Below are 22119 nucleotides of genomic sequence, written 5' to 3' on the forward strand. Positions count from 1 at the left end.
TCTTTCTCTGATTTATTCTGCTTAGCATTATACTCTCTAGCTCCATCTTTGTTGTTGCAAATGGAAAGATTTTGTTCCTTTTTATGGCTGAATCATATTCCATTGTTTGTACTTTATCCATTCATCTATTGATGGACACTTGGGCTGCTTTCATAATTTGGCTATTGTAAGTAATGCTGCAGTAAACATAGGGGTCTATGTATCCCACTGAATTAGCATTTTTGTATTTTGGGGGGTAAATCCCCAGTAGTTTGATTACTGGATCATAAGGTAGTTTTATTTTTAATTTTTTGAGGAACCTCTGTACTGTTTTCTTTTTTTAAAAAATATTTTATTTATTAGACAGAGAGAGAGAGGGAGAACAAACAAGAGGGGCAGCAGAGGCAGAGGGAGAAGCAGACTCCTCACTGAGCAGGGAGCCCGATGTGGAGCTCGATCCCAGAACCCTGGGATCATGATCTGAACTGAAGGCAGACACTTAACTGACTGAGCCACCCAGCAGCCCCTCCATACTGTTTTCCACAGTGGCTGCACAGTTTGCATTCCCACCAACGTTGCACAACGGTTCCTTTTTCTCCACATCCTCACCAACATTTGTTGTTTCTTGTGTTGTTGATTTTAGCCATTCTGATAGGTGTCAGGTGGTAGAGGATACTATTTTTGAATTATGTATTTTTCTTTTTGCATACTATGTTTGGAGTCAGCCTTAAAACATTTCTTTTCTACAGGAAGAAAATCCTTACTTACTTGGGCCAGCTTACATCACAACTCAGATCTAGTTTAGATTAATGAAGACATACAATTCCAAGAATGATCGGCTGTACGAAAAAAAGGTATTACAAGAGTATGTCGTTGCTCACGCAGGACAGTTTTGGTAGATCAGGAAGAGAAGATAGTGTGCCTGCAGAGTTTTGAAACTTGTGGATTCCATGGTTATCGCAGACCTCTTCTGTTGAGAACTTGGGCCAAAGTAAAAGTTGGAATATCTAAGAAATCACTCTAGTTCTAGGTGAAGTGCCACCGCATATACCCAGTCTGCTATATAGATCAAGTTATTAAATATAGATCGAGTTATTAACATTACATATTATTACCCTATGACACAATTTCTCAGGGATTTGCTTTTTTGAAGCAAAATCACAAATCAACCTCAGTCAAGTCAGTGATGCTTTGACACATTAAAGCAAAAACAGTCTTCTTAGCACAGGTGGATACACCAGGACCCAGAGCTGGTCCTCGGCAGCACGTTTGGTAAGACAATGTTTCCAGTGGACCTGGAATCAGAAGAACTTTGTAACTTTTCAATGTCTTTTATAGTGTCAGAAAGATTAATAATTTGGTGGAAATAAGTAAGGACTGTTAGACATATCCACACCCACATCCATAGTTTAGGAGACTTTATCTGATAGCAGAGAAGAGAGACGGTAAGGGCAGGGTGGGGTGGGAAACGTTTAGCCTTCACCTTTGATTTACTCTAGAGAAGAGCCCATATGAGGATTTGTACACGATGGGGCTTCTTGTTTAGACAAAGATTAGAAATATTATAGAAAGGGAAAGATTTCATTATTTTACATTTGGTGATGGTAATTGAAAAATCACTTGACATTAAAACAATATTAATGTTGACGTTTTGTAGTGGGTTGCTTAAATCAAATAGCTAGTTGATTAATCCATGGATAAAAGGAAAAAAAAAGATGTTAAATTTTTCTAAAGATGTAAATTCCTAAAATAGAATTGAAGCGGGGAGATGTGTATTCAGGGATTATTTGAGATTTAACAATTCTTAGTCAAGTTCTTACAGGATATGAGGTCCAATAAATAGGAACAAAGAGGCTAGCTTAGTTGACTTGATATTTCATTTGACTTATATGTGCCCATAGTATAATCAAATTATGAAATTAAAAGAGTGCCTATAACAACTTCTGTTTGCTCCCTACCAAAGAATGGAAACATGGTTGGGAAAATCGTGTAAGTTTTGATCTTTGAAAGTAAAGCTAAAATATTGCATAGGAAAAGCAGTAAGTAGAGGGAAATAGAATTTAAAAATGAAGTGATTTTTACAAACTTGGAGGTTTAGAAATTGTCAAAAAGTATGGCAAAATGATTTGAGAAGAGTGAAACAGACATTTCTTGAATATTTGAACTTCAAAAACAAGTCCTTTCCACATTTTGGCTACTGTCAATAGTATTGCAATGAACATGGGAATGCTAATCTCTTTTCAAGATCTTGATTTCAATTCTTTTGGATAAATTTCCAGATGTGAGATTGCCGGATCATACGCTAGTTCTATTTTTCATATTTTGAGCAATCTTCATACTGTAGATGGAAACAGTCTAAATGTCTATGAACTGATGAGTGGGTTAAAAAAATGTAATATATACACACAAAGGAATATTATTCAATCTTAAAAAGTAAGGAGATCCTTCAATATGTGCCAGTGTAGATGAACCTAGAGCACATTAAGCTAAGTAAATTAGTTCAGGAGATAAAAACCTGCATACTTCCGCTTACATACACAGTCAAACTCATGAAAGCGAAGAATAAAACTGTGGTTGCCTGGGGCTGCGGGGAGTGGAAAGTGGGGGTCACTCATGAATAGGTATACAATTTCAGTTACTCCACATGAATAAGTTCCAGAGGTCTGTTGCACAGCATTATCTGTAGGCTATAGTGTATTGTGCACTTAAAACTCTGTTAAAAGTACAGATCTCACAGTAAGTGTTCTTACCACAATAAAAATTTTTTAAAGTACTGTCTTGTCACCTTTTTGATACGGGAATGGTTTACAAACCGAAACTCACTTTCAAGTAAGCATTTGTTACCATTTTACACTTTGGCAAAATTATAAAATTCCTTACCAACAGAATCAAACTACCGAGTACATCTCTTTAAAAAAATCAAATATCAAAAATGAAATCTTCTGCCTTTAAAAAATCTTCCTGATTCTGAGGTTTCGAGCAGCCTGCTACTCGCGTTGGCCTGACCTCATTTGGTTTCCATTCTGACCTGTACTGCTCACTATGGATTCTTCCATATTTTGTTTCATGTGGAACTTATTGTCAAGGCCTAAAATTCAATAATGATTGAAAAAGTCCATCTGAACAAAACACAGTTTGTTCAGGGATTCAGTTTGGACACCAGAGGGCAGGAGAATCCCTTGAAGTGAAGGAAGGGCTCCTTGTCATCTGGGAGTTTCCAGCCTGCTTGACATCGTAGAGTAATGATGTCGTGGTAAGGCCAGGAGTTTAGGTTTGACTTTTTGTCACAGGAAGTACAGAACTCTGTCAAAACTAGAAAGCGGAAGTAGCTGTGGCACACGAAGAGTCGTAGTGTTTATTTCCCTCAGTGATGATGTCAGCAGAAGGCCCAGTGGGAGCACAACTTTAGAAGCAACCGTGATGAGAACACGAGTGGGGAAATGTAAACGCAAAGGAGGTTTTTAAAATAATCTATTTAAAGATTTTAAGTGAAGTGTAAAGTGGCTTTCAGTGAAGATTCGGACATTTAGTAGAAAGCAAATGATTTAGCAATGCTTTTAATAGAGTAAGACGTGTGCCCCAGAATTACAAGAAAAGAAATGACAGGCACAAAAGGTGTCAAACTGCATTATCATTTGTGCAGAGAACAGATCAACCCCTGCAGAAACAACGTGAGGTTCTGTTTGGTTATTCACTTTGATCTCGCTGAAGGTAGAGTGGTGCGGAGGTTAACGGCATGAGATCTGGAGTCAAGCAGAGTTATTAAATTTAATCCCCATCTTACCACTTCAGAACAACAAGAAAGAACCCTACGTTTAACCGAAAGTGTAAAGCAAAAATAAACAACTTCTGATGGTAACTAGGATAGTCGTTTTTATGTCTCGAAGTTCTATAAAAAGGACATAATCTTCCTGATCAAAGAGAGTGCTGTTCCGCTGGAGTTTTTCTGGAGTCTCTTTCTGTCTCCATTACCAATACTGGCCTGAGTTCGGGCTATGAATAAAAGTTTACAGGCCTTCCTCGACTTACAATGGGGTTACGTCCCAATAAACCCATTCTTTTTTTTTTTTTTTTTAAGATTTTATTTATTTATTTGACAGAGAGACAGCCAGCAAGAGAGAGACCACAAGCAGGGAAAGCGGGAGAGGAAGAAGCAGGGTCCCAGCAGAGGAGTCTGATGTGGGGCTCGATCCAAGAACACCAGGATCACGCCCTGAGCCGAAGGCAGACACTTAACGACTGAGCCACCCAGGCGCCCCGCAATAAACTCATTCTAAGCTGAAAATATCGTAGGTTGAAAGTGCACTTACTACACCTAACCTGGTCAACATGATAGCTTAGCCTAGCCAACTTAACTGTGCTCGGAACACTTACATTATTAGTCTACAGTTGGGCAAACTCCTCTAACACGAAGCCTATTTTATAATAAAGTGTTGAGTATCTCATGTAATGTATTGCATACTGCACGAAAGTGAAAAATAGAATGATTTTAAGCGCATGGATTGTTTACACTCAGGGTGGTATGGCCGGCTGGGAGCTACAGCTTGGTACCCTGCTCAGCTTCACCAGATTCTCGCACTACGTATAACTAGCCCAGGAAAAGAGCAAAATTCAAAATTCCAGGTACGGTTTCTACCGAATATGTATCGTTTTCGTACCATCATAAAGTCAAAAAAATCAGAAGTGAAGCCTTCATCAGTTGGGGACCATCTCTAGTTACAAGGCATAATTACCAAGCCTTTGCTACAGATTTGAATGTGCTTACGCATGTAAAAAAGCATAGGAATTTCATGAGAAATGCTGACGTTTAAAAAAGAATAAAGGAATAACTTTGTTAAATGACACTTTCTTATGCCTCATATTTTTCCTTTTCTAAATTAAAAAAAAAAAGGTTAAGTATCTCTTTGGTAGTGAGGATTTGTCTTTTTAAATTTTTTTTTCAGATTTTATTCATTTATGAGAGAAAGAGAGAGAGGCGGAGGGGAGGAAACAGATGGAGAGGGACAAGCAGACTCCACGTTGAGCACAGAGCCTGACGCGCCGCTCAGTCTCACGACCCTGAAATCATGACCTGAGCTGAAACCAAGAGTCAGACAGACGCTTAACCGACTGAGTCACCCGGGGGGCCCTGACACGTGATTCATCTTTAAGCTTCCTGTGGCATTTCACAGCTCTTCAGGCAGGAGGTGAGAAGTGCTACAACTCCCTAGGTAGCACCTTAATGGAAAAAATAAAGTAATCTGGATGCATCAGCATGTGATCATTTCCATGATTAATTTCAATTTTTTAGTATAAGAATCAGCTACTATATATATATATATATATATATATATATATATATATATATATATATATGTAAATTATTTTTGGTAGGGGTGCCTGTGTGGCTTAGTCGGTTACGGGTCCCACTCTTGATTTTGGCTCAGGTCATGATCTCAGGGTCGTGAGATCCAGCCCTGCATAGAGCCTACTTACCATTCTCTCTCCCCCTCTCCTTCTGCCCCTACCCCACAAAAATTTTTCTGCAATTAAAATGTAGATGGTTTCAGTCCCCAATTCTCCAGTAACATCTGGATGACTGAAAATGGTTTGTTTTTTTTTTAATGGCAAAAACGGTTATAGTATTTTTAAAAATAAATTCACGTAGGGGCGCCTGGGTGGCACAGCGGTTAAGCGTCTGCCTTCGGCTCAGGGCGTGATCCCGGCGTTATGGGATCGAGCCCCACATCAGGCTCCTCCGCTGTGAGCCTGCTTCTTCCGCTCCCGCTCCCCCTGCTTGTGTTCCCTCTCTCGCTGGCTGTCTCTATCTCTGTCGAATGAATAAATAAATAAAATCTTTAAAAAAAAAAATAAAATAAAATAAAATAAATTCACGTAGAAGCAGCTCCGAATGTGACAGTCCATGATACTTAACCCCATAATCCTAGTATGGTGAAATTTCCTCAACTAGAATTCCCTCTGGATTTTAACTATCCTCCTCAAAAAACCCCCAAACATATATAATGTAAGTTGAAATTCTACATATATTCATTATATATATGTACACTATAGTTCAGTATACACATCTATGGAACATAATATTCAGTAAAAGGTATTCTATCAAAGGGGAAAATAAACATAATTTAACATAAGAAAATTTTAACATAGTATCATACTACAAAGACTAAGGACTCGGACTCTGCTGCCAGAGTACTGGATTTAAAACTCAGGTGCCCCACTCAGTAGTTTTGTGACCTTGGGCAAGTTACTGCACCTCTCTGTGTCGGAGACTGCTCATCTGTAAAATGGCATTCATAACAATAGCACTTGCTTCTTAGAATCATTATGAAGTTAAGATTTGTAAAACCATTAGAGGAGTACCTGCACACCCTAACCCACACCTTACGTTACTGTTAAATAAATAAGACAAGTAAGTACCACTTTGATGTTTAAAGAAAATAAAAAAGTGAATCCTGTAAGGAAGACATGGTATATATCTATAATGGAATACTACTCAGCCAAAAAAAGGATGAAATCTTGCCATTCACAAGGACTTCAATAGAACTAGAGGGTATTATGCTAAGCGAAAAGAGTCAGTCAGAGAAAGACAAATACCGCATGATGTCACTCATATGTGGAATTCAAGAAACAAAACAGTGGAACATAAGGGAAGGGAAGGAAAATAAAATAAGATGAAAACAGAGAGGGAAGCAAGCCATAAGAGACTCTTAACAATAGGAAAAAAACTAAGGGTTGCTGGAGGGGAGGTGGGTGGGGGGATAGGGTAACTGGATGATGGGCATTAAGGGCACTTAAAGTAATGAGCACTGGGTGTTATATGCAACTGATGAATCACTAAATTCTACCTCTGAAACTAATAATGCAGGATATATTAATTAAATTGAATTTAAATTTAAAAATTTTTAAAAAGTGAATCCTGAAAATCATATTATTGGCAAAAATGATTTTTTCCATGGACATGTGACCACCTTATAATCAGTCCAAAAAACATATTTGAAACATATTTCTATTGAGGAATTCTGAAAAGGAAAATAGACATGGTTGCAAAGTGTGTTTCCCAAAATTAATTAGGTTATGTAACAGGAAGATGAAAAGAGAATTCAGAAAGCCTGGCTACCAACTGTTTCCTGTTTAAGAGCAAACATACGAAAAGACAAAATTCAGTAGAATTGGATGGATTAAGTCAGTAATTTTTCTCAGAGATTTTGATGATTACTTTAGACCTCCTGGTAGAAATATTCATATTGAAACATAAAGGGAAAAAAAAGGCATTTATCCCTTTTTATTAGGTCAATTAACCCATCCTAAAATTTTTAAATAACTTAAATTGTTTTAATCACACCCACAAAAACAAAACAAAACAAAAATCTTCCATTTATAATGTAAATACAGATTTCACACTGCAAAGTAATTTTTTTTAACGGATGCAACATAATAAAGAAATAAATAAACCATTGTAATTGATGTAGTCTTTGAAAAGTAGAAATGAGGACCTGAAAGCTCTAGTTACATACAGAGCTGTATGTGGGAAATAAATGTTTATTTGGCGTTTTCATTTAATCTGGAATATTTGTCATTCTAGATATCAAATCATCTTGATGATTCTGTAGACTTACTGAGGATAAGCACTATATTTTCATTATCACCTGCTTCTTATGATATAATCCATGTTTCCTGTAGTACTTAAAGCTCTTACTCAAAAGAAAAAAAAATGTCAAGTTGCAGGGAAGGACGGAAATGCTAATATATCATTGTAGATAATAGGTATTTTTAAAACCACAGTGCATGTTGCTGTGGTGAATAGCATAGTTTATTATAATAGAATTAGGAAGAGGACATGGGCTTCAGAAAATAATTTGATTATGAAATTGGATACATACTGTACCAGGTCGGGGATAAGGAATTCTTCCATCATACTGCACCCAACGATGGTCTGCACTTTCCTTATGAGCATATGGACCATTGAAAACTGCTCTGATGTCAGCCATGCTGTACACACAAACAGCTGAGCCTTTGAAGATGGAGCTGAAAAAAAGCAACATGATCCAATCATTCCCTGCACATGAGTCACTGTGCATTTATTTATTGAGCACATATTATAACCAGGTGTGTGGACAATCTTGGGCAGCACATTCCATCTGATAGGTGCTGCAGACAAAATGTGTGGATGCCCTTAAGGAGCTTATAATCAAGTAATCCTGAAAAAAGTGTGATAGCAGTTACAGTACAGATAATTCTAGTAACAAGCGAAGCAAGCATGCAGATGGGTCCCCAGTACATGGCTGTCTGGTAAGTTTTCAGAGAGTAGGTGGCATCTGCATTGACACTTAATGGATACATGGGAATTACTTAGAAAAACTGGAGGACAGAAGGAAATATGCAGAAAAGAGTATCAAATTTATATACATGCTTTTGAATTTTATCTGAAGTTCTTACAGCATAATATCTTCTAAAGAACTTACAAAATAACAAAATTACATTATCTATTTGTTTATAGAGGAACACTTTAGGTATTTAAATAATAAATATCTCATTTATGTTTTCTTCAAGTGAGTGAATGTTCATAAATATTGGTTATTAATAATTTCCTCATACAATTTTTATTAATTTGAAAAAATTTTGGAATTCTTTTGTGCTTCTTCCTGAATTTCCAAATTTCTTCTTGAATTTATGTATGTAACTTATCTGATACTTAAAATTAATCTTAATTACACAGGACTGGAGGACACATAATCAAGAAGCAGAAAAGCTCCATGGGAATTTCACAAATTTTTGAAAATTAGTGGTAAAAACTGTTAACACTGTCATCAGATGTTTCATCTTTTTTTTAAATTTCTGGAAAATAAAAGACATTCTCTCTGCATCTAAAATTTTCACTGATTTCTGTTCATAAAAACGAGCTCACCTTTTATTATCTAAGACATGTCATCTCAGCACTACACAAGTGAGCCAAGGATTCTCTAGCATGGGAAACTCAATCATTAATATTTGTGGAATGAGGGGCACGTGGGTGGCTCAGTCAGTTAAGCATCTGCCTTTGGCTCAGGTCATGGTCCCGGAGTCCTGGAGTCCTGGGATGGAACCCTGCATTGGTCTCCCTGCTCAGTGGGCAGTCTGCTTCTCACCCTGCTCTCGTGTCTCTCTCACTTTCTCTCTTTCTCACATAAATAAATAAAATCTTTAAAAAACATAATCTTGGAATGACTTTAATGGGAAGCATCGGGAGCTCACGGCAAAGAAGCAGCTGGAAGAAAACTCTGCTAAGAAGGGAGGTGATGCCCCCATAAAAATCACATCCTCTGCCTAGGATATTTTAAAGGAATGACACATCATGCTTTATGGTGTTGCTATTGTTGCAGATTAATCACATCTTCTTATTGACAAAGGATGTGACACTGAATCCCAGTATTACCTCAGTCCTCGGGGCGGCATTAAAAATAGAATAATCAAGTACACCAAGAACAAAGAGTTGACTTGTAACTTCTCACTATGGGTGGGCAGAAAACTTGGTAGGAGAAAAAACATAACTATCTTGGGGCTATATATCCCTGGCACATGTCTGTGCCTTGTGTGCGGAACACACAGTGACTTCAAAGACAGTTTTGTGAATGGAACGATGCCAAGAGAACTAGCGAGGAGATACTTAACTTGAGTAACTGCAGACACTTGCTTTTCCTGCATCTTTTTAGTTCAGATATAAATTAGCAGAAAAAATGGAGTCCAAATAGCAGCGTTCTTAGGGTATCTTCTTCAGTTTCACTTTAAATATTCACACTCTCTAACTTACAATGAACCAAAGAGCATTTTGTTTTCTGATATCGTCCAAACCAACACTATTGGTATAAGGGGTAAGGTGAACTGAATGAAGGTAATGCCATAGAAAATAAATTATAATTTGCCTACAGACTATTTTAATAATTTATTCAAAAGGAGGCAATAAGACTATTTTTCTAATACCAATACCAATACTACTAATCCTTCCAATACTAATATCAATATAAGCAACAGTGATAGCAGAGCTATGGAAAAAGTAGATAAGTAGTTGAAAGAAGGTGTTGCAGTGAGTAATGTGTAAAATAAAGACGTACCACGTTCAAGTTACTGAACGAAATGAAATTAATATTAAATAAAATTATATAAGGTCTATATATTCTTTGAGAAAGCTTCATAGATGCAGGACAACTTTGAAGGAACTTGGGGCATCTCAGTGACAAGTACAGGACAGAATTACACAGAAAGAAGACAAAAACACAGGGGCGAAAACTAAGAAAACACCTTTGGTTCTAGTCCCATTTTTACTACTAATTGGTCCGTCTTCTTGGCGCAAGTCATACAAACTTCCTTTGCCTAAGTTAGTAGAGCAATAATGATATGCTGATAACAGTGAACTCCCATCTTTGTCGGGTAATGGAAGGGCATCTAAGATTGTATATGATGGCACTTTAGAAGTCAAGGGTGTCGCATCTCATGACTGCAGTCTAACCAACGACTAAAGCATGTATTTCTATAATACTATTTCTATGTCATGGGGCTTGATCCATTTATTATGGTGAGTATATGCATACACCTTCGCATCCTGTAACTTTAGTCTGGGAATTTAGCTCACAGATGGACTTGCTTAGTTGCTCATACAGAAAATAGCCACATGTACAAGTTTAGTTACTGCAGCGTTATGCGTACCGCCAAAGCCCTGGAAACAACGGAGATGTCTATTTATAGGAAACTGGCTAAATGAATCGTGGTCATTGATACAGGAGTACTCTGCTGCTATAAAAAGAACAAAGAGACATTTTATGACTTGATATTAAAAGATTTCTAGGAAACACTAAATGAAAAAATAAAATGAAAAATGGGTATTTTTTTCACACACAAAAAAGGGACAAAAAACCCTGTAACAGTATTTTCTTACATATATGTTACAATTCTACAGAATTATAAGCTTTTTTTTTTTTTTAACTTACCTGGTTGTGGTAAAGACTCCATAGACTACAGGATTTCTTTCATCTCTTGTGGGGAGTAAGTAAATATCCTCTATTAGTGGGGAAAAAAATAACAATTCATTATATTTTTATATTTCAGTATTACATGTTTGCCTTTTCTTTAAGAACACAGTATTTCTGAGACTCTAACAGTATCTAAAATTAAGATAACAGTGAAAGTCATTACATTATGACATAAGAAATTAAGGGTTAAAACCGGTTTTCTCACTAGCTGTGTGACCCGGAACTGGATATCTAACCTCTTAGGTGTCTACTTTAATCACCTATAAATGGGATGATTTACTTGATAATCTCTCCATGACTATTTCTAGAGGTATGTGACTTCTTACAGAATCGAAATTAAAAACATAGGGTGTTTTTACCTTCCAATGTAAAAAAAGTCTTGTCCTGTAATTGTGTCAACTTACTAATATTTCAATTATCTATTTGCTAACGATGTAAAAATAGCTACACAAGTTAATTACTTGTGCAGGATTACTTGTGTAATACTTGTTCAGTATTTTGTAACTACTTGAGCAGTATTGATACCAAAGTATGTGTAAATAATATCCATTAAAAGATTATTTAAGATGTGAGCATGCTTATATACAACATGAGGAATCACCCATGAATATTAAACGTATACTTTAAATACTGTATGGCAAAATCGTTCAATGATAAAATCATTTTTACACTGCAAGGCAAAAACAAACTCAAAAGGTAAGATTTGATGATTCTAACTTTATATTTAACTGAAAAAACTACTTCTAGAATTAGCTTTGAGAGGGATAAAGAGGGGAAATGAAAGAGAATAATCCGTCTAACACTTTTCTGAGTATTCTTTTTCTCAAGTCAGAAGGAGCGAGTTCACCCAATCTCTCATGCTCTCCAGCAGAGGGCGTCCTCAGAATAAAGAACCCAAGTTCTTACTCCCTATAGACTGTTAGAGTTAATTTCCAATTTGCATACTTTGTTTAGAATTTGGGTGAAGTTTTTTGAAAGATAATTGTCAAATTATTGGAAATTTGTTATAGTGGATAAGACACTGTTATATAAAATTCATATCCACCTCTTACATCAGAGACATTGTTGCACACGATTTGACTTACGTTATTTTTGTTTCAATAATTAAAACAATGGTAAAACTTGGAAAAAAAAAAAGAAGGCCACATGAAGAATGGATGGGTTCTATAGACCCATTGCTAATAGCTTTTTGTCTCTTGCTGCAGCTTTGTTTCCTCGTAACTATGAGGATGCTTACAAAAAGAGAGGAACTGCTTCATCACAATGTGATGCTGAAACCCAGAGTACCTCCATGCTGTTTGTGTGTGTGAATTTAGTAATAACACTCCTGCAAGCTGTCCTGGGCTATATTGGGGCTAAAATAAAACAAATGCTGAATTTATTAGGCAGGAAGTCATTTTTAAGAAAAAAAAAAAAAAGGAACAGGTGACTTACGAAGCTCATCAAAATGAGTATCTGCCCCATCATTTCCAGGAATTGAGCAAATCAATCTGGCTTTAAGAAAAGTCGTCCATTTGTTTATCAGGCTGCGTTGTCCTCCTACGTCATTCTGGGGGAAAAAAGGAAAATAATAAACATACAGATTTAGCGTCACTATTTACAAAGACAGGGAACCTACATGTTTAAGGCCTTGAACTTTCAAATAAGGGAAAAGGCAGTTTTGTCCCTTAACGTTACATGCTTTTCTGATGGTTGAATGAACACAATGTCTACAACACAGCTCTAGAGATCGTGCAGGTGCAGGCAGGGCTCGCCAGTAAATGAGTGAGGCCTGGAATCAAATCTCTGTCACTTTTTGCTCCACGGCCTGCAAAAGGTTATTTAACTATCCAAGTCTCTGTTTCCTCACTGAAAAAATATGATTAATGCCTTGAAATTGATTATTTTGACGATTAAATAGAAAAATTTGTGTACAGTGCTTATCATAGGGGCAGACAACTTATGTTCAATAAATACTAGCACTGACTTGTATATTATACACGTGATGAAGATTGTGATTTACAGCCTTTAGAAATATGCTATAGACTTAAAAAAACAGTCCTTTTCCCAAAATTAGTGCACTACTAATTAAGGAATAAGGCAACATAAACATACATATAAAACCTATCTTGTTTTAAATGCTAGTTGATGTTTTTCCATACTTTATTTGACTCTGAAATATTTCATTAAAATGTTCTTTAGTCACTTACCAAACATAGGCATTTAAATCAATTCAGTAAAATAAATTCAATAATTCACCCTAAAAAGATCTGTTGATTATTTTTAATGTAATATGTTCCTGTGAACACTAAATTCATACAATTTGTTATCTGACTGGACCAGATCTGCTATGTTTACAGTAAGTAAGATGAGACTGTTTCATGGCATAAATACTGTAAGTACTTAAAACAAATGTTCAAAAATTACTTTTGGCGTCATTATTTCCATTAATGTATTTACATCTAAATGTAAATTACATAAAAATTTTATCCCTCAGGCAATCTATGTTTTATAAAATTAATAAAAAGTTCACTGTCAAATAATAACTCTGAATATTTAGGGACTGTATTCCCTGTGCTTCTCTTATCTCTGAAAATTAAATGAAATTAGAGAAAAGTATCTAAATGATTCCTCCAAACAGGAGAATTCAAAGTTGGATAAATAGTTTCTATTCTTCAAGAAAAGGGGAGGAAGAAAGGGAAGGGGATGGAAGACAGTCGCTTTGAGTATTATCTTGGGTGATATGGAAATCCAAATTCCAGATGATATAATCTTAATAACAGAGCAAATCTCAGAAGCCTATACATTTGTAGGAGAGCTCAGAAGGCAATGAGGTCCCTGAGACAATAGACTGGAACTATCTTTATAGCCTTAGCACCTAACACCAGGGGTTCACCATGGCACCCAGAGTGAATGAATCCCATTTTACTTTGTTTTGCTTAAAGATTTATTTATTTGAGAGAGAGAGAGAGCGTTCGGGGGAGGGACAGAGGAAGAGGGAAAGAGAGAATCTCAAGCAGACGCCTGGCTGAGTGCAGAGCCTGAAGCAGGGCTCAATCCCATGACCCTGAGATCATGACCTGAGTCAGAATCAAGAGTCGGATGCTTAACCAACTGAGCCACCCAGGCATGCATAAATTCCGTTTTATACCCCCCCCCTGCTAAACATCAGGATACTTTTCAGTAACAGCTCTGTATACATAAGTAATAATTTTTATTTTCTTGATTTGTTCTCTAGGTTTATAACACTGTAAAAAGGAAAAAAAAAAGAAATCTAAAGACATAAAGACATTTAAATTCAATAAAATACCTCATATATGAACTAAAATTTGCACTTGAACAAAACATCGCACCTCACAGTTCGCACTATGTCTCGCTGTTTTAAATTTTAAATGATCCAAATCAATGAGCGCTTAGTCTTGGAACACGTGTGTAACTGAGTTCGTGTGTGCTGGCAGATACAGAATAGAAACTCCATGATAAGTACAGCAATTGTTTGGAAACTGGACCCACAAAAGACCTTTCTGGCAATAGTATTTTGACACTGACACAATTTAGAATTGCTGACATATGGTGATAATACAAAGCAAAAGAACATTTAGTTGATTTTCTCATAATTTCTCATTCTTCCCAGAAAATGCACTCCCTATTCCTTTCATCCAACACCTACTGCCTGCTTATCAGGTGTTTAATAAGTACATGTTCGATTATTAGTGAGTAACTAAAAATACAAGATAAAATTGATAAATGTCCTTTGATATAGATAAATGCCAAAGAATTTAAGTCTCCTCTGAAATGTCTTTGTAGCGGAAAAAAAAATGAGGACAGGCATAGCTGTGGAGTTAGATTCAACAGTGTTCTTAAAATGAGAGGTGAGTTCAGACATGCAGAGATCGGAATATTCAGGAAATATTCTAGATGCTAGAAAGTAGGGGGAAAGGACAACAGGTGGAACATTTCTGACCATGTATGGAGCACCAGGACAAATTTAGATGAAGACTGGGATAAATGAAAATAGTGGAGGAAAATGTTATAAAAGGAAATTCGAGTACAATCCAGGAAGGATTTAATACCAGACCGAAGCATTTGTATGTCATTTAGTAATATGTTACTTAGTATAAAGAATTACTACAAAGATGTGAAAGGAAATGAATACATGGTCTATTTCATATTACAACCCTCTAGAAACGAACACGTCTATACTTGCTGTTGAATTTATGTTTATGGAGCTCCTATTGGTGCGTATCATTGCTCAATAATAAAAATAATCAATATTTCAACTAGCTATTGGATGATTAATGATGGCTACAGCTGTGAAGACAGATTTATCTAGACATGACCTTTATTTTTACTGCTAACATCCTCAGATCATTTAATAAATATAAATCCAGATGTTAACATGAATAGGCAAAAACATAGATGCTTCCTTCTATTAATGATGAATTCTGTGTTAATGTTTAGTAGGATTCCAGTGAGAAAATATGTTATCTGGAATCACTCAGAAAGAAAGAGATTTTTAAATAAAAATAAAAAGTAAGATACCTTCTCATCTTTCTCATGAACCTTGATTTATATCTCTTTAGATTCACATATGTGTTCTGTCTCTTATATTTGTATTTTAGCAAAGCCCTACTTGTACTAAGACAAACTCTAGTTGAAATCTTTCAATTTTTATGCATTCTTACATATTTATATTTAAAATTTTTCATCGCCCATATTTGCATATTTTGAGTCAGCAATAAATACTAAAAATAATGTTGATTCAATATACATGAGGAAATATATCAGCTATCATGAACTTAATGCCAGGGGCTATATTGTGGTTTACTGCTTTACCCCTAGCAGAGCAGTTGTTCAAATTATTTTGTTAATTGAATAAATAGATATATCAAATATTTGCTCCATGACATTCCTTTAACAGTACTACTTCATTATAAAAATTAGCGATCACATTCCCTTTTAAACATTACCTGAGATAAAAATAACAAGAAATGTCCATTTTCAAACAGTGTTCCCCTTTCTATTTGCGGTTATTATCCATATTTGAGACAAGCCACGAAACAATTCTAACTATTCTACTAGGTTCAGATTTGTTGGACAGGAAAGGGACTTATACTGTAGCCTGCATATATATATATTTTTTAACCTGACAACTGAAAATTGCAATCCTTTGAACAAAAGAATCTTTAAATGTTCTTGCCAATCCATCGAGCAGCCTTTCCTGGGCCCTCAAGGAATAAAAAGATAAAAAACAAGCAAAAAAAAAAAAAAAAAAATCCAGGTCAAAGATGAAAGCCACCTGCTGTCAGCAGGAAAGCAAGTATAATTTCTGGGATAATAGTTCTCAGGGATGGATTATAAGCATTTAATGACTGGATAGTAACTCTTACAGACATCCAGAAGCATGACCTGGAATGGCAAAGTTCAATTCACAAGGAGTTGTATTTCTTCTGTAGGGAAGTGTCAGTTGACTGACTGCTGACCGGCTCTCAGTCCCTGGATTTGTTTGCAAACCCACACAATCCCCCCTGAGAACTTCAAGCTCAGCGGAGGGCTGAAAGGGAGGTAACCACTTTTGTACTAAATTGTCACCTCCTTGCTTATTTTCGTGAAGTTCTAAAGAACACAACTATCTCACTAACACAACAGATTTATTATTGAGTTGTCAGAATCAGCAGCTTTTAGTCACCGGTCACTTGTGTGCCTCCACTCCATCATAACTTCTTTGTGGTCAGATTTAGCCAAAAGCCTTGACATTCTCTACACAAAGATGCAGATGAAAGTAACAAAGAAATTAAATGTAAGCAAGCCAGACCACGTGAGTTCCATCTGGGTGGTGAATGCAGAGGGTGACTGTTTGGGATAGTTCTTAATTTTAAAAACGGAAAAGACAAAAGATGAAACAAAGCACAATTCAGAATCTTTCAGCAGCTTGAAAATGAACTCTCTCTGAGTCAGGTGACTGAGTGATGGCTGCATATTATGAAATACTAGGATTTCCACCTAGTAGGCTACTAATGGGTAGATCAGTCGGAAAGCAGGCTACTGGGGATTCCACTTTGCTTCTACTGTCCCAGCAGATTCAAGTCCTTATAAATCTTACATAGACACGTAGAGTAGCTACAAACTGTCACACATGAACTTTTATTGAGTATGTCTTTTGACCTTTGGGTCATGATGCTGGGTTCATCTGCTAAACACAATTTTATCTGTATACATCATCCTCTTCGAGGATCTCTTAGCACTTTATCAGTATGGTCCTTTCCACCTATATCTTGGGAAACAGAAGCTCTTGGAAAATATAAGAATTGACTTTTAGCTCCTATGCTCTTAACGCCTGAAGACTTTATAAATCAACAAAATCACCAAGACACCTGTGAACATGTTGTATTCCATTGAAATATGGATTAGCATTCAGAAATCTGGAACCATATGAATGAATTTACGTTGAAAGACACCAGACTTTTCGAATCAACAGACACTGAAGAATGACACATCTTAAGCACTTAGAAAAAAGGAAGAAAAAAAAAAAGGTTTGATGCAGGAGTCAGACTGGTTCATAAATTCTTCTTTGCTTAAAATTAGTCCTTTTGCCTAATGTTCTTCTGCATCTTTGTGCAGGCAAGAGAACGGAATTTCCGAAACACTTGGAAAACTCTCACCTGTACATCTTTCATGCACACGTCTCCCCACTTCTAGCCATTAATGACATTTAACCTCGGAGATTTTAGTTTGAAAGAATACTACCTACTTCTTTTGAAGTGTAATCTAAATACTACAATACTGTAAATCAATAAACATATTTTTTCCATAACTGAAATTGCCCACTGAGGTAAACACATAGGCTTCCTATTGACCCTTTTTACACATTCAGTAAAAGATTAGGGCAATTTCATACTTTTGTGTTTTCAATGTAATGCCTGTTGTATTTCAGTACATAATTCATATTCTATATCTGATCTGTCATTTATGATAGCAGCTATCCCTTGTGGGTTTTAAACAGTCTCGTGTTGAGATATGCCTCCGAATCGCCTGAAGACCCGTTACACCAGGAAATACTGGAGATAGGACCCCAGCAACTGACCTTTCAGAGCAACTGTTCAATGTACTTCTCCCTGTTCTGCCTCAAGCTTCACACAGTTATTTCTAGGGACAGATTTTAGAATCTTTGTAAACTTAATACAGATGGTCTGTATGGGGCTGTGTAAGCAAATAAAAATGATAAGGAGAATCTAAACACAGAATGGCCTATTTAGAGGCTGGAAACTATGATCGTGATGTGATAGAAACAAAAAGTAAAATCTGGAATAAGAGGTTCTAAAAGCCTCACTAGGAAAGCATGCCATATACACTAAAATACAGGGTTATACTGAGAGCAAGGGCTTACATGGGGACATTTTTAATACATTAAATAAACTAATGGAAGACAGTGAAGTTACATAGACTGGATCAAATGAGAGAACTCTGTCGTTGTGCTTTCCTTTGCAGCCCGCATCTTCCTTTGCAATGTGTTGGAACCACGTTTCATCTGTTTTATTGAGATGCAAAAAAATAATAGTGATAAGGTTATGACCAGTAAGAAATAAAAGCAAAATAAGAAAATAAGGAGTCCTCTATTTCATCTACAAATAACCTTGAAATCCCTTAATGGTAAAAGAAACAAAGCTACACAAACTCAAACACCTCAGACAAAGGGGAGAGGAGAAGAACAAAATAAACAAAAAAACTTGTGTGGCAGGTATTAAGCAGAGTGATTTTTAAGGGATCTATTCTGAAGGGGCTTTCAAGACAGCCAATACGTATTTTTTTTTTTCTAAAAGGGACTCTCACGTTTAAAGATGACTGGTTTTGATTTGCTATTGGAGAATCAAAATGCACAACATGTTTTTCTAACTACTCCAAAAACTTATAAAGATTATTAGAAACGCAGGACCTGATGATACATTATACTGAAACATTCAGTTTCTAAGATTTAACAGGTTAAATTTGGTAAATCTAGGCATGGTAAGCAGTTTTTTTTCAGGTAGGATCAGAGCTCAGTAAAAAAAAAAAAAAAAAAAAAAAAAAAAAAAAGCTACAGCCAACAGTGTAAATCCTTGCCTAGGAATTTCTGACAGGAAAACAGATGGAAGTGAAGCAAAAGCACATCTGTAACTTGTGGCTCTAAATCTCTCATTTAGGTTTAAGTGACACGTTGAAAGTAAGCAAAAAAACCCCACAACTCATGGAGATCAATAAATACGGAAAGTGTCATCAGCCTAAAAACACAAATCTTCAAAGGCAGTAATTGTCCAAAGAGGACCATATATCAAGGTAGACAATGCAAGTGGAATTGAGGCAAAGGGCTATTAATTAGACCCCCGGGCAAGTTATGTGAAAGGACCATCCAAACTGAATTCCTGGCATGGACCAAAGGAAATACTGCAAAACAAAAAAGAGAACTGGCATAACCTACAGCTGGAATCCAGAGTGGGCAAGCACAAGTAAGCTAATGGACAATGGTTCCAAAAATGAATAGAATCCAAAAATAATGTGAAACAGCCTTGAGGCGAAAAGTTGCAAGCAAGCCTTACTAAAGTGACTGGTATTTCCACACTGTAACTTACAGGGTGGGTCTTGAAGGGACACACTCACACACACACACGTGCGGTAATAAACACCACACAGACATAAATAATAGTATCTGAAAGGACTATTCAGAAGGTTTATTTCAGGCTGTTTCACCTGTTCTTTCGGTTAGCATTTATTACCTCACCATGGAGATCTGTGTAATTTACTATTTATGAGAGCAGATCGGGGTGTAAGGTGCACCAGTTGGTGCTTGACAATATTGACTGTACGACAGAATTTAAAGAATTATAAAGTCTGGGAAAGCTATAGAAATCATCTAGGCTAAGCATCTTATTTTAAATATGAGAAAAATGGAGTAAGAAGTTTGACTGGCAAGTAGGGAGACCACTGGAAAATAATTCATGAGTCAATGTATTCTGCCATTTACAAAGATAAACATAACTGAGTTCTAAAGAGATTCTTTAGATGGACATACTGATTCTCCAGAGGCTGTCATTAATCAATATTGTCCAATGAAAGGATACTCTAATTCAACTTCCTTACTACTTTTCGTGCCTCTCCCTGTCCACACCTCTTGTCTAAAGTTTGTTGTTCAAATTGTTCACAAAATTTTCACCAGACATGTCTCCAAATTCTTTTGACTATGTCCAGAAATAAGATCCACCCTCCAAATACAAGTACTGCTAAAAATGAAGGCTAAATAATAACCATAATTTCAAACATCAAAACTAACTCTCATCTCTTCCCATTAAACTTTAGTAACTGACTTATCTCTAACCAGTCCCTGTCCCTAATATACACACACTACTACTCTTGCACTCTTAAGTACAGTTAGCTGGTCTGGCTCCAAAAGTGTGAGTGTGTATGCATGCTGTATGTGTGTGTGTGTGTGTGTGTGTGTGTACATGATTTTTGACATTTAACTCTCTGTAGTAAGACAAGGAACTTACATTATTCACGTGTCAATCTTCTACATTGTTGACTGCTTGAAAATAGAGACCCATCTAAGTCACTCTTGTTTTCCAATACCTTCCTCAGTATCTGCCACATCCAAATTCATATGATCTCATTTAAGTCTTTCATTTGCTTGGTAACATCATCATGGAAGAGATGGGTGCCTTCATTTCCTAAGTTAAGAAGCTGTGCTAGGGCGCACCTGGGTGGCTCAGTCGGTTAAGCATCTGCCCTCAGCTGGGGTCATGATCCCGGCGTCCCGGGATCAAGTCCTGCATCGGTCTCCCTGCTCAGTGAGGAGCCTGCTTCTGCCTCTCCCCTTGCCTGCTGCTTGTGCTCTCTCTCTCTGTCAAATAAATAAATAAATAAATAAAATCTTAGAAAAGAAGAAGAGGAAGAAGAAGAAACTGAGCTAGGAAGGTGTAGAGCAGAGCTGTAAGCCTAGATCTGCTCTCACATTGAATATTCCTATCATTAGAGCAAAAGTTAGTGGTGATATCCTTATTGCCAAATTGAATACCTGATTTTTAATCATAATCTTATCTGACTTCCTTTTGGTGTGTGACATTCCTGACAACTGCTTTCCTCTTGAAACAACTTTTGTCCTTCATTTGTGACGCTACTCTACTCCAGTTCCCCACCTAACTACCAAGCTACTTCTTCTCAATTGCCTTTATTGTCATTTCTCTCTCTCTCTCTCTCTCTCTTTTTTTTTTTTTTCTTAAATATCCTTGTCTCGGGATTCTGTCCTTGCTCTTTGATTCTGTACTACGTATTTCCCTGGGCGATTTCACACACTTCCATGACTTCAAAAACCACCAATACATTGGTGATTTCCAAATTCGCGATTCCAGGTGCTTCTGAGCCTCAGGTTCATATTTTCAACTGGCTAGTTTGGCAGCATATCCCAGAGCCAGGTCAAGTTCGACATGTCCAAGTATAAAATCTACACCATTTTAGGTATTTTTTGTCTCAAATATCAGAAGATATCTCTTTGTGAATTTTCCTGATCTCTGATTATCTTCTGGAAATCACAATTACTAGGAATATAGGAGCCAGTGTCTATGGGCAAGTACTAAAGTCTCTGGGACAGGAGTAAGGAAGAATTAAAATGCATCAAGGATCCAATAGGACAGGAACTTGTTGCAGCCTTTCATACACATCATGACGTCAATATCTGTAATATCAGTCAGTCCTAAATACAAACGGGGAAGATAAGACTTCTTAAGGCTGTTGAAATTTTATGTATGTTTTATAGGGGAAGCAATCACTATCCTGTTAATTTTCCGTGTACTTGTTATGTTCCTGTCACAGCAAATCTCTTTCAAGATCTTTTTTTTCCCTAAGATTTTATTTATTTGAGAGAGAGAAAGTGGGAGAGAGAAAGAGAAAGAGAGAGAGCGTTCCTGAGCCGGGATGGGGTAGAGGGAGAAGCAGATTCCCCACTGAGAGGGAGCGTGATGAGGGGATCAATCCCAGGACCCTGGAATCATGACCTGAGCTGAAGGCAGATGCTTAACTGACTGAGCCACTCAGGCGCCCCTTCAATTTCTTAAATGTTTTTTCCCACCTCTGAGATTTCACATATGCTTCGCCTTCTGCCTGGAATGTTCCTCCCTATCTCTGTCATCTT

At 36.7% G+C, this 22119-nt stretch overlaps 1 protein-coding gene across 3 annotated transcripts in view; it reads right to left on the reverse strand.

Annotated features, from left to right (window-relative positions):
• The window catches only part of SEMA3D (semaphorin 3D), a 240737-nt gene that overhangs the window by 76470 nt on the left and 142148 nt on the right, over nt 1-22119 (reverse strand). For all 3 annotated transcript variants that reach the window (XM_057304256.1, XM_026504666.4, XM_057304255.1), the window contains 3 exons: nt 12417-12531; nt 10941-11010; nt 7860-8004 (listed from right to left, as the gene is read on the reverse strand). In XM_057304256.1, coding sequence (XP_057160239.1) covers nt 7860-8004; nt 10941-11010; nt 12417-12531 — 330 coding nt within the window. The remainder of the gene's footprint in view (nt 1-7859; nt 8005-10940; nt 11011-12416; nt 12532-22119) is intronic.

The sequence above is a fragment of the Ursus arctos genome, unplaced genomic scaffold (genome assembly GCF_023065955.2).
Source record: "Ursus arctos isolate Adak ecotype North America unplaced genomic scaffold, UrsArc2.0 scaffold_3, whole genome shotgun sequence".
NCBI lineage: Eukaryota > Metazoa > Chordata > Mammalia > Carnivora > Ursidae > Ursus > Ursus arctos.